The 13,333-nt window shown below is 40.1% G+C and overlaps 1 protein-coding gene across 1 annotated transcript in view; it reads right to left on the bottom strand.

Moving 5' to 3' along the window:
• Nucleotides 1-13,310, bottom strand: part of lrp1ab (low density lipoprotein receptor-related protein 1Ab) — a 79,730-nt gene extending 66,420 nt beyond the window's left edge. Inside the window, exons 1-2 of the mRNA XM_005478051.4 lie at nt 12,703-13,310; nt 2,067-2,213 (exon numbers count right to left, since the gene is read on the bottom strand). Of these exons, the coding sequence (XP_005478108.1) occupies nt 2,067-2,213; nt 12,703-12,775 (220 nt within the window). The 5' untranslated portion in view covers nt 12,776-13,310. The remainder of the gene's footprint in view (nt 1-2,066; nt 2,214-12,702) is intronic.
• Nucleotides 13,311-13,333: the final 23 nt, after the last annotated feature.

Below are 13,333 nucleotides of genomic sequence, written 5' to 3'. Positions count from 1 at the left end.
TCACCAAAATTACATAAGAGCTTCGCAGACCTCACTCGGTTCAATTGCATGGTAGAAAAGGGCAGAAATTGAATAACTGCATCTTGCTAGAATGATTTAGATGGACCACACAAGTTTTGTTTTTCCAAAACTCCTTTAAAAAGAAAAAAAATAAAGTCCTTAGCTAAACTAATAAAGAAAGTTTGGCTGTTAGCAGTAAATTATCACTGTAAAATGTGTATGAATCTTTAAATATGGGGTCGTGACAGATGAAGTAGACGAGAGAATACTTTCTTTTTAGTGTGAATGAGAAACAGATCATCTCTTCTTTCTTTCTACTTTATAGAAAAGGGAAATGAGACTACCAGCTAATTTTGACTTTCTCCATTTCAGCACTTTTACATATAGGAAATCACAGCATCCTAAGAGTAGTGGTGCGTTACTGCTCGGCTGTATTACATTCACAATAACTAGGACCGTTAACGCTGCGAGTCACTGCCTTGCCTTTGCATGCCAGTATACGGTGAGAATGCTTGTGGTATGAGAGATGTAAGGTGTGGCACAGTAATATTATCATTAGCGTCTCCATATAAACAGCAGGAAGGCTTTTACCAGAGAGAGTTTATGGATGGAGAAGCTGATAGATGTGAGTGGTTGGGACAAGAGTCTTTGGGACAGATCCCGCAAGAGTCCAGACAAGAGCAGACACATCCCTGAAGATTCAGACTAAACAAGGCCACATTAGAAGAGCCATAATTCAGCCGAGCAGCATTCTTTGCAGAAAGGGACAAACCTGCCTCCTTATTCAGTCCTAAATTAAACTGTCTGAACATTGCACTGCTGTGTCTTCAAAGCCATTTAAGGGTAGTCATTTTGATGTCTTACATCATATGCAGAAAATACACCGTGATGGCATGGGCTATAAAAAAGGTCACTTTTTACTCCAAAAGGTTCCTCATTTTGATTACAGTACACCAGCTCAAGAGCCAAAGCAGGAAAGTACCAGTAATATGACTGGAGGGTAAGGTTGGGCGATACGTAAAAATTTTCCAACCGACAATCATCAGTCCAATAAACCAACGATAGGCGATATATTTGCGCATGCGCAGGCTTTTTGATGGGCGTAGCAATGTAATCATGCACGGACTGATTTGCGTGTTTAGAACACAAAAGAAGTTCAAACATGGACAAACTAATTGCAAAACTGCACACTGGAGGAGAAGGCGGAGATAGAAATGGACTGTTACCTCAGCCAGGAGGTCGGAGACGGAGAAGACGATCCACTGGCTTGGTGGAAAATGCATGAAAAACGTTTCCCATTGATGTCACACATGGCACGGAAATATCTGTGTATACCAGCCACAAGTACACCTTCAGAACGCGCCTTCAGCACTGGTAATATTGTTAACCACCTGCGCACACTGCTAAAATCTGATAAAGTAAACATGCTTGTTTTCCTGTCAAAGAATTCCTACGTTTTGTTTGGAGGGAATATTTTACCTTCTTTTATATGTTTCAGTGTTAATATAGCTACTTTTTGGATTATTCATTTATTTATTTATTTATTTGAGATGCGCCAAATTGCACAAAAGATTTTTTTATGTTGGATGAGACATTTTGATTTTTAACATATTTGTTGTTTGGTTGAGTGTGTAAGACAGACAAATACTGGAACGGCCTGTAAACACAGTTATACCGGAAAAAATGTTTCCTTCCCCACCATTGTAGGATTTTTTTTTTATTTAAATAAAATGTTTTAGGGGTTTTTTTCTGAACACAGGCTACTTTCGCTCTTTCTTTGTGTTATGAGTTTGAGTAAATGAATCGCTGCTGCACTCTCAGGAGGGTGCATTTGCTCGCAGCTGAAGGAGAGTGCCGTTAAAAAAGCACTATTATTTATTTCTGTTGACTGCTTCTGTTAGCTTCAACCAACATTATTAGCAAACTTACTCATGGGCAAATAAATAAATCACCCTTGTAAAAACGATCAACGATGGCATCAGTCTATCGTCGATGGTCGATATATTCGCCCAACCTTACTGCAGGGAACACACAAGTTTTGGTAGCTGTTCATGTAGTATACTTACAGATATCTGGAGATTCATCTGAGCCATCTGGACAGTCCTTCTCCCCATCACATCGCCAGCCTTTGGAGATACAGGTCACCTGGTCCTTACATACAAACTGTTTAGAGCTGCAAGTCTTGGGCTGCTCATCTGCTTTGGAGCTGGGAGCTGAAAAAGAAAAGCAGGAAAAAAAGGTGACGGTCATAGAATATAAAAATTGAAAATAACATTAAAAAGAAATGAAATTCTAATACTGGTAACCTTAGGTTAACTTTATTTTTGCAACGGATAAAAGTAGAAAACAACCACTCTCCTCCATACAGACTCCAATTTCCAAATTCAAGCAGCATAGATCCCAACTCAGCCGGGCAAAGCAACATGTAAAAGTTACAACTGTGCTTTTTGTGTTTGGGGAAAAAAAAAAAAGAGAGAAAAGACTCCATTCAGAAAAAAAAGCTCCACAGCCAACAGTGTTGCCTTGTATTTCTATGTTTGTTTGCCGTTTCTCCCTCTTCTTCCACAATAGAGGAAACAGCATGCTACTATTTTTAAATTACTATTGAAGCTGTTTTTTAAATTCTCACTATACAGGCTCTTTCATGTGTCGTGGCTCAAGCACAACTGGGCATTTAATCACCGCCTGACCCATGGGAAACTGCAGAACACGGTAGTCCTGGGCAGCAAGTCAGCAGAGATTGTTGAGGCGTACCACACAGGCTAGCCACACCACAGCAATGCTCCTGACACATCAGCAGTCTGACAGTGCTAACATGTTTTAATTTACAAAAAGCCATGTCAAACAGAGCTCTACCTACAGCAAGCTGCTTGAAAACGGGGATTTTTAAAACATATTTTAGTGATATCAAGCCACAGGAACAGTTTTGATATTACATTTGGTTCCTCGTTCTTCCCCAATTTAAAAGAGAAAAATAATAACTTTGCTCGGAGCACGGGAAAGGGTATTTTTTGTACTAAACAAAAACACTCTTTGAAAACACTTAGGTTAAATATATCACACACTATCAGTGGAATTCTCTTCATCGGGCAGTGATATTTCCAGGATCTTTTGAACAGTACAGCATAGGTAACCTAACCAAAGGCAGACAGAAGGGGGTGGAGGCACCTAAGGCTTCCTAATTACAGACACCCCTGCTACTAGTAACAGCACAGGTCACCAACAGGGTTTAGTTTTTGTAATTTAGCTCATTTAAGCTTACAGTACTAAACTCAATTTTCATTATTATTCTTCAATATATTAGTTAACCTTGAGAAAGCTGACAACATTTCCTCTCAGCATACAGAAGAGTGAAAATGGCTAGCTAGAAAAGCACAAAGGAATTGCTTTCTTTTATGTGAGTGGTCAAAAAAAGAGAGAGACCACAATGGCCATTTCAGGGAGAAGGTTGTTGTTACTGTACTGTTGTGCAGCAATGCTCTGGGAAGGACAGCACCAACAGTCTCATTGTGATTCTCTGCAGTGACTGAGCCCTCGCTCACCCTGGATGACTTGCCTCCCAATGTACTTGGCAGGCAGGGAGGTGTTTGGGGTGAGTGGTGGAGGGGTGTACCGCAAGAGGGCCAGGATGTGACTGAAATCACAAGAGAGCACCGAGCTAGTGTATCATTGCAATCACGTCTCTTTTGACTGTCAGACTAAAGGCTTTGGAACTGGACTTTTCTTTCTCTCCATCGGACAATGTATGTTTAAGTAAAGCAATAAGACTTCTGAGTGTCGTGTTTTTGTACTACAATAAGAATCTAAAAGGGTTGCAGGGATCAAATTGCAGCACTCCCATTATACGAGCAACACCTTGATACTCAAGGAGATAAAGAGAGAGTGCTAGATTTTAAAATGCAGAGCTACAGCCTTGGGGTTTTTCTCTCTTCTTAAAAAAAAGGCTGGAGGAAAGCTTAAACAGTTTCAAGTGGTGCAGAAGAACATGACTTAAATGTAGCTTTAAGACATCATACTCCAGAATCTTAAATGTCACAAGGCTCCGATAGGAGGCAAAATCTGAGATAAGAGTGAGAAAGGGAGCTGTATAAGAATGGACAGAGACCATGAGAGATGGAAGCTAGCCATGGCCTGAGGCCAGCCTGTTACTTTTGCTTTCTTTCAGCCTACTGATGCCCTGGTGCATTCTGGATGGCGAAAAACACACATTAGCCTGTGCTCATATGTCTTCATTTACTCTATTTAGAGAGCCAACACCCCAAAAATAGCGTTACTGGTTGAGCTCAGCTGAAATGAATTAAAGTATTGAAACCTCCTCTATGTTAAGGTATTACTTTAGACGCTGTGTGAAGCAGCTAAGCTGATCCAGTTAGTGCCTGTGAGTTGACATAAAACTGGAAATAAAATATTGTGGGATCTAATTTTATCATGCCTTTACGCACCAGCATGAAATGACCGCAGAGGGGAGAACCTCCGAGTCTAATTGGAGCTTGTGGCTGAGGAGGGGTTGGAGAATGAGGGGGAGACTGGCAACCCTCCCCTTCCGCACTGCTTTTTCAAAGCCCACTGAAATATCTCAAACAGAGATGTGAATTGTTAATTCAGGCTTCAAAGTCATTGTTTTTTTTCCACAGCTAATGCCAGTTTTGGGGGGTGGGTAGGTGAGGGTCCAAATTAAACTGGGCTGTTAAAGTACTAGTACCTATATGAACGAAAAAGTCATGTGTACACCTTTCATTTAGCCTCCTGAATCCCACCGAATCAATGAACATACTCTACTTTCATGAGCTTGTACAAGCCTAGTGTTCAACAGAGTTCCCTCCCGATAATGCCATTCCAACGAAAGCTTTTCCTGGCAGAGCTTAACAGCAACTTCATAAAACCTCTGTGACTAAATACAAGAAAATCCAACAGCATCGAATATATTGCAACCTCAAAACACGAGGAATATCACATTTTAGAAAGAAACAACAACAACTCCTTCTGTTTTTCACCACTTTTAAAAAGATCAGGTATGACAACCACATCCTTCCACGCTAAAGATAATTTGAGAAAAAAAAAACATCCTGTGGGTATCTGTTAAAGCAAAAACTCGTCTAATTAGAGAGAAACATGAGAAAAATAACCTTCAGAGCCTAACTTGATATCCTCAAGAGTTTAGAACTTCATACCATTGCTCAGTTTTTGCAACTTTGGAAACTCTACAGGAAAACAAGCTTGTGCAGACAAATTACACTGTGTGCAAAAATATTTATTGGCTGTTATTTAAAGCATTTTAAAAAAAGAAGGAAAAAAAAAAGCTTCCTTCCACATAAACTAAAGTCTCTTATTTTATTATAGTTCAGTTCTGTTGCACTGACGGTGTATTTCATTGACAATATCTTTGTAGAGAGAAAGATATTAAAAGCTTTCCATGTGAACATAAGGCTAGAAGTGAAGGCCAGTATGCTACCAAAGTGTCTTTAATATATATATATATATATATATATATATATATATATATATATATATATATATATCTCTCTCTCCAATAGATACAGGATTAGTGTTTTTTTTCTAAAATAAAAAAATAAAAAAAAATCAATAATTTAAACCTCTTAGGGGGTGAAAGAACTGTACGGACTTTAAATGAAGATCTTGGTTGAAATATTAGAAATTAGAGACTAATTCTACCTTGATATTTGTGTCGTAGTGTGCTATGCAATTTTACTTACCAAAAAAACAAACAAACAACAACAACATTCAAGGATTTTCTTTTGGTTAATAGTCAATGAAAACTAACTGTACAACTGAGCAAATACCATTTATTGATATAATTTAACTGCACCTTCCTTCCTTGGTGCTGTGAGGAAAGACCAAAGGACTAAGCATGACTGTCTGACACAAAATCCTCCACACTGTTGTCACTAAAAGTTTTTGAACAAATGCTGTGTTGACACCCACAAAACGCTCTAAATCACTGAGCTACTTCCTCCCATGTGGATGCTCAGGCTCCATTTGGCTGCCTGGGTTTGACTTCTAGCATACCATCACTTGTATGGAGCCCACACTGTACTTCCTTATGCTGGGCAGCTAAAGCTCTGCACTGTCTAAACAGGACACACTGAATTGCCCCCAAGCACTGTACATAGGAAAAAGCATTAAATATGAGCGAATGAGCAAATACCTGAATGTATACAGAGCCTGGCTTTTATAGAAACATCCCTCCCGAGTGCCTTACAAGAATATAGTACTTTCACTCCTTTTTTTGTTTTTTGTTTTTTATAAAGAGGAAATATACGTGTTGCTTTGTTTTTATCCAATCCAAAAACTTTAAGGTTGAGAGAAAGTTCGCTGGATGGAACAGGATGTGGTGGTGAGTAAATGGTGCTGTGGCACCAATTCAGCTGCCAAGTGATGGAGGCCTCCAGACACTATCACCAGCTGGGGCGCAACACTGACCCAATTTCGTCCCTCCCAATCTGTCTGACTCAATATGGCCATCCGTGCTGTACAGATCAACTCCAGATCCATGTAGCACATTCCAGCACCTTCTAATTGGTTTCATATGTATAGCTTTGCCTCAAAAAGACAATCAGTTACAGATGAACAGCTAGACTTTAAAGGAGCCTTACAGTTTTCATTTTGAATTCCAGAGAAAAACTGGTTGTTTCTCTTTGCTTAAAGCCTGTTAGAGAATAACAGCCCAAAAGTGTGACAAAGGGTTAAAAAAGTTCAGTTTGATTGCCATGTACCAGAAGCTTGGCACAGTTAAAACAGTATATCACCGCTATACTAACTGTCCTATATAGGCATAAAAAACAAACAACTTGATATATGAAATGCACTTTTGTTTCACAAGCATGCATCTAAAACCGAGCACATCCCAGAGTTCAACCCAATCAATGCCCTTGTGGAATATTTTGAGGCTGAGCAATAGAGCATGGATTCTATTAAATGCTTTTAAAAGATAACCGTGCAAATGGGAATGTCAAATGACTTGAATGAAAAATAAATGGGACTCTGGGTCTCAGTTGGGCTACTAGGTGTGATGACAGTGACATGAGAAAGTGGGAATGAAACCAGGGCTGTTTCTCATCACCCATCACTCCTGCCCTTCCAGCTCCTTCATTACTGAACACAAACCTTTCTTATAGAGAGAAAAAAACAAAACAACAACAACAACCCCCCCAAAAACACACTCAACCCAACTACAGAGTGTAATTAGAGCCTTGAGGTCACATTTAAAGCGATTTTTCTGTGCTTTGTTTGGCAGGAAGTCAGAGCAAGAGAAATCCCTGCATTATGTGTAAAAAATGAAAATCAAATAGCCTATGTTTCTTGTATTTCATTAATTATTCAGATAGAAGACACATTTTTTCTAACCAAAATCAGTGCACTTTCAGTGAGAAGAGGGTGGAAAGTAAAGTACAGCCTCACATGTATAGAACAGAACTATAAAAGGGCGATAAACACAATCTAACCTAAGGCCCTTCACAGGCCACTGAAGCAGCCTCTTTCATTTGAGGCAACAACTTAGCTTTGTACTGAAGCACTTAAACTAGCTCATAGTGAATTTATATCCACTGGCTATTCAAAATCTAAACCACACCAGGCATTTCATTGAGACTAAACATGCACGAACAGCAGAAGCCCGAGTCAGAGTTAGCCTCTCTCTAGCGCCTAATGGCCTTGTTTTTGTGCCACTGCACAACAAAAGACTACAGCTTTGACCTCACATGTAACCTGATGAGGCTCTGCAGGTTTTCACAAGCCTGCGCAGTAAAATGCAATGCAGTAAAAGATATGCACTGACTTAATTTGATTGATGGATATAAAAGAAAATGTAAATAGGCTCAGAGTCTGTCGAACGAAAGCTCTTCTAAACCCTGTAGTCTCTGCAGAACACAGCTCCGTGAAGCCACAGAGGAAAAGTCAACCCAGATTCAGCGGTTATGAAAACAGAATCTGCGAGCTAGAAATTAATGCTGGACCGCATAAATTGAGGCATTCACTGCAAGTCAGATGCTTGCAAATCCTGAAAGGTAGGAATAAGGAACCAATTCACTATGGTCACAAACAAGAGGGCTGACATGAGTTGTAAGATGATTGTTTCTTTGATTTAATGTGACTGGATTGCTATGAATCCCTCATTAGACTAAAGGAGGCAGGAACGTTACTGGCTCAATAAATGCCTGGAATGAGTCACAAACAATACACAAATGAGTTGTCATCCACTTCACATCTCAACAGATGACCTCTGTTCAGTGATGAAATCATCAATCCGGGCTGTGAAATCCCAACTTTTTTTGTGTGTGTTTTCACAAAATGTTCTCAAGATGTTAAAACACAGCTGGTACCTCAGCACCAGCATCGATTAGTTAAAGCTAATGAACAGTTGTCTCTTGTAAATAAAAGTTTCAATTATAAATTTCCTTCAGAATAACACAAGGACACAGCTTTTTAAACGTTTTAACTTGTCATAAAAAGTTATGGATCGCTGCAAAAACAGTTAAAGTCAAATACTAAACTTAGTGTTCAGTCGTCGAAGTATTCTCTGAATAAACTGCAACAGGTTAAAAGAGTTACACAAGAGTTCAGCAAGACCACTTCTAATTATTTTTCCCCAGCAGTGTCATGAGAAGTGCTTGTACTTTGCAGCCATTCAAGCATATGACAGCAAATTTACCCTGCCAACAATGAGATTTCCCAAATATCTAACGAACTTCAACAACTGCATAAAATCTACTTTCTGCTGCTCACTTATTCACAAGGGGTTGCCACAGCAAGGACCTCCATATGTTTTTTGCCCTTCCTGATGCAATCCTAAAGGGATTTGTGACTCTTCTTGGCATTGAAACGGGAAATCTTGTAAGATAAATGTGTAAAACACCATTTATCTAGGAGTAGATATGAATTGCCAGCACAACAAATGAATGCCATGAAAGTTTTCTACATGTACTGTCACAGTCCGTTGGAAACAACCACTGAGACTAAAGTAAACAAGTCTAACAAATTGCAGCAAGCCATGAAATTGGGACGTTATCTTCATGTATCAGATCCGCTCCTCTTCCCAGGTGTGAAAGCAGCCGAGTGTCTCTGCGATCGATCGAATCTCTAGTCAAGCGCAAAGACAGTAACGCTGCCAACGTCTTAGCGCCCATGCCAACAATACTGACACACAAATCGGAAGTCTCTAAAGAAAAACAAAACAAAAACTGACAAGCTAGGTGTTGAGCTTATAGGATCAGTAGTCTCACAGCTGTGCCAGATGTAAGACAAAAGTTTTAATCTTTTGCAGTTTTGTTCATGTTCTGCAGGTTTAAAAAATATGACATTTCCAAGAGTTATCATAGTAGCACTGGACGGGAACCGAAAGCAAATGAAAACACAGTGCCTGAGTCAATCGTCACATAAAAGCAAACAAAAAAAAAAACTGTGTATCTTACAGATCTTAATTACCACAAACCCACACTTCCTATTTGGCTAAAAAAAAAACAATCCGGTTCTTTTTGTGGTCTTAGAAGCCAAACAGAATAAACAGTGATGTAACTTGTAGAAAACACCAATTACAGCACACCCCTGCTATTCATAGTCAACAAACACTGTGGTCTGACTCCTTCGATATGCGGGCAATAACAGTGAAGACAGTTGTGTTAATCTCGTTTTACCTTCCAGTCACAGTTGATTGCGATGCAGCGCAGGAAGTGGGAGGATAAAAGTGGATCTTCACACCGACTACAATCAGGATCACCCCTTTCAGCTATCATCATTTCGCAAATATTTGTTGCTCAAACCAGAAGACCAAAATGCAAAACCTCCTGCACATAAGCTTTACATTACATTTCACACAGAAATCAAAGAATGTATACAGTCTGGACATCTGGCTTTATTTCACTCCCAATTTTTACTTTTCTTTTTTTTTTTAATTCTGTTTGACAAGACTCTGAATGGCAGGAAATCTTTCTGAGGGATATCTAAAGCAGATGGGTTTGCAGTCAACAGTCATCCTCAGGTGTACAAAGTTACAAAACCCACTCCCCAGTGACCTCCACTTGAAGGAGCTGAAGAGAGCAATCCGAGTTCTATTATCTGTTGAATTTGTACGAAGGACGCCAAATTTTTCCAGCAGATGTTTTCCAGTGACAGCTCAGGGGAAAAGGTCTCGTTATGAGGGTCAGGCAAACTCACTGTAGACTCCTCAGGAATTCAACCCCTTCCGCCTCTGACCCACATTTAAACATTTCTCAATATCTTTGGCCTCACGGGAGTGTTGCTGGAAAGGATACTCTATAATTGCTTCAAAATATCTAAGGTTTTATTTAACATTGTATCATTTAGCATGATGAAATCTGTTATTTTGAAACATAAAAACCCTCAAAAAAAAAAAAAAAAAAAAGGAATCAGATACTGAAGTAATAACCTGTTTAATTCCAAACTACATTTACTGTAATGTCAATTACAGCTGACATGATTAGCCAATTCTCTACCAATTAATCAGTTAGGTTTGCCACATATATTCCTGATTCATCACTTAGACTATTAAAAGGTCAGAAGAGTGTTAAAAATTCTTAACACGATTTGGCAACTTTAGCTGGCTTATTTCAGATTTTTTAAAAACCACACTGATAAACAGTCCAAGAAAACCATCAATTAAAAACCTGGAGCTTCAATTTTCTTCTTCTTCTTCTCACATCTCAGCTGATTACTTTCTTTACACAAAACACAAAGCGTACGACGTTCCATCTTCTCAAATGTTAGAATTTGCTGCTTTTTTTGTGTGTTTGCTCTGGCTGACACAGCAAACTGACACAGCAACGGGGTTTAGGCCTGAGACATGGACTAAACAAGCCATTTGAATGTGTCAGTTTGGGCTCTATAAAATGTGTAAGAGACTTCTTCTTTTTCTTTTTCTTTTCTTTTTTTTTTTTTAAATGCCAGATCACTAATGAAAATATCCGTTTGTAACAGCCATAGCGATCACACAGTTGGAGCAAGCATCAATTCAAATTCAGCCTGTATCTCCTCATATTCTCCAACAAAATCATGGATTCATTAGAAGATCAGTAACAAAGGGATCTGTCCAGCTGATTAATTGTTCATTTTTCCCCACTCACTATAAGAAAAAGGATTGAAAAGTTTGCCTTAGGGCTCGCCCCCCCCCCCCCCACCACCCCACAGTTCCTCAGCTAAATCAAATGCTAATAATGACATAAGACACATATAGCTCCATGGCTTCCATCCCTGATTCCCTGTGATGTAACTTGTGTGCCAACTTCAGACTATCACATTTTTCATTGTTATGTGACTCTTGGTGAAGTTTTTTCTTTTTCTTTTTTTTTTCTTTTGCTACACCCTCCCACCCTCCCAGCTCTTCAGCAACAACACCCCTCCTCCTCCCCTCCTTTTTAGTCACATTTAAGTTGGATTAATGGTCTCCTCCCTGTGTCCAGATGTTACATAGTGATGGAGGAGGGGGAAGAGGAGCTTGCCCCCTCCTGTAACCTCAGCTATGTCTTTCCCTCTGGACGGCCTCCATCAAAAAATCTGATGAAACTTGTATCTGTGAAGGTTCTTATATAAGAACCTTCACAGGTTCTTATAAACTTATATAAGAATTCCAAACAATGAGCTGACCCCTGTAGCATTAACAGATGTTAATGCCTTACTTCACTCTCGGGCACTCAAGTAAGCTTACGCTAGAGAAATAAACAGGCCAGAGGCGGATGATGGCACCACCTGTGAATGACTTTTATATTATATGAGTGTAGTTTCAAAATATAATATGAAAAGAAAGAAAAAAACTGAAAATACTTAAGAAAAAAAGGGAAAGCTGTCAGCTCAACAGGTCTCCAATGCATTCTTACAAGAGCATTGGCGCATTTGATAGCTCATTACTGCCATCAGGGAAAAATGTGGGGAGTAGTAGGGGAGCTGAGACTTAACAGGATAAATGCACGTTTTGTTCGTTTCACTATCACTCAGGACCTGGCTGTCACAAATACTGTGATTTCCAGGCATCTCCAAACGCTACACGTCGGGGCAAGCCGCGCCATTAAGCAAGCAGACACAACTGTTGTTTGCATTTGCGGCAAGTACCTGAAAACAAACATGTAAACTGATCCAAACGATGTCTCCCCACAGGTTTGATATTAAAGTCGTGCTGTACCGATTTCGTGAATAGAAACCCCCCCCAGCAGATTTGGTTTGAATGGAAAACCGTAAGATGTAATATATATCTTTTATTTCTCTTTTTTTATTAAATGGAAGGTGGATTTAGGTATTCTGACACAGCCAGTGAGAAATCCCGTCTTCAGTGAGAAAATAGGTCGCTCGTGCCAGTGTTGTGATAGCCTTTTACCTGCTTCATATTCTAGCAGTGACTAACCTGACTGTCTCCTATCCTTACAGGGAGGCCCATTCTGTCTGCTCAGACAGGGGCTCTGCTTTAAAAAAACGCAGACAGATTTTAGGCCAAAAACAACCACAGCACCGCTTTATCCGTGCGCTACTTTCTCTCATTTAAAGGCTTCCCAAAAAACGATCGATCTCCTCCTCCGAGGAGCCACACTGTGTTATTATCACGGCAACCTATTCATGGTGTTGGCTCCAACTCTGATGAACGCAGGCCTGTGCGCAGATGCTTTGCAGAGGGGAGGAAAAAAAGTGCTCATGCTTTTCTCGAGTATCACAATGCAAGATTAACACAACAGGCTTTCTTACCTACGGTTGCACCGTTAGGAGATGCGATCTCCAAGCAGAGTATAAATCCCAAGTAAAGCAACCTCATCGCCATCTCCAGAGCACCTGCCCGATGGCACTGCTGGTTAGAAAGGAATAGATGAAAAAGTTGGCCGGATTTCTAAAACCAAGCAGCCACCTCATCCGAACCCTCTCAGTGGTCCGGGTGAGATTGTCCGTTCACTTGCACCCTCGAGTCCGGCACGCTAGCCGCTTCAAGACGGGCTTCTGCAATAAAAGGAGACTTGCTACAGCCCGATGAGGCTATAGGCAATGCAGCAGCACAGTCATGTATATTTCTAATTGATTATCGGCATTCAAACATGATGCACAGTGTACCCTCTGTCTCTCTGTGCTTGCTGGGGTCTCTGTTTCACCACACCATGCCACCAGACTCGTCCGCTTGTATAGAATAAGCTCTGCAGCCGCCGACTCCGTTCAGCTCATTCCGTGCTAAACTTAAAAAAAAAGAAAAAAAAAAAAAAGAAAAATGAAACGGTAAAAATATTTTTTCCCGACTGAGCGCCAACGTCTCCCTGTGCTTGTGGCAGCATGAGTGGATGGTCAACCTCTCAAGCCCCAGCACTGTGGACGAGTCCGTGACGTAACGACC

This window comes from Oreochromis niloticus, linkage group LG20 (assembly GCF_001858045.2).
Source record: "Oreochromis niloticus isolate F11D_XX linkage group LG20, O_niloticus_UMD_NMBU, whole genome shotgun sequence".
In the NCBI taxonomy this organism is placed as follows: domain Eukaryota; kingdom Metazoa; phylum Chordata; class Actinopteri; order Cichliformes; family Cichlidae; genus Oreochromis; species Oreochromis niloticus.
This window is presented reverse-complemented; position numbering and strand designations above follow the sequence as displayed.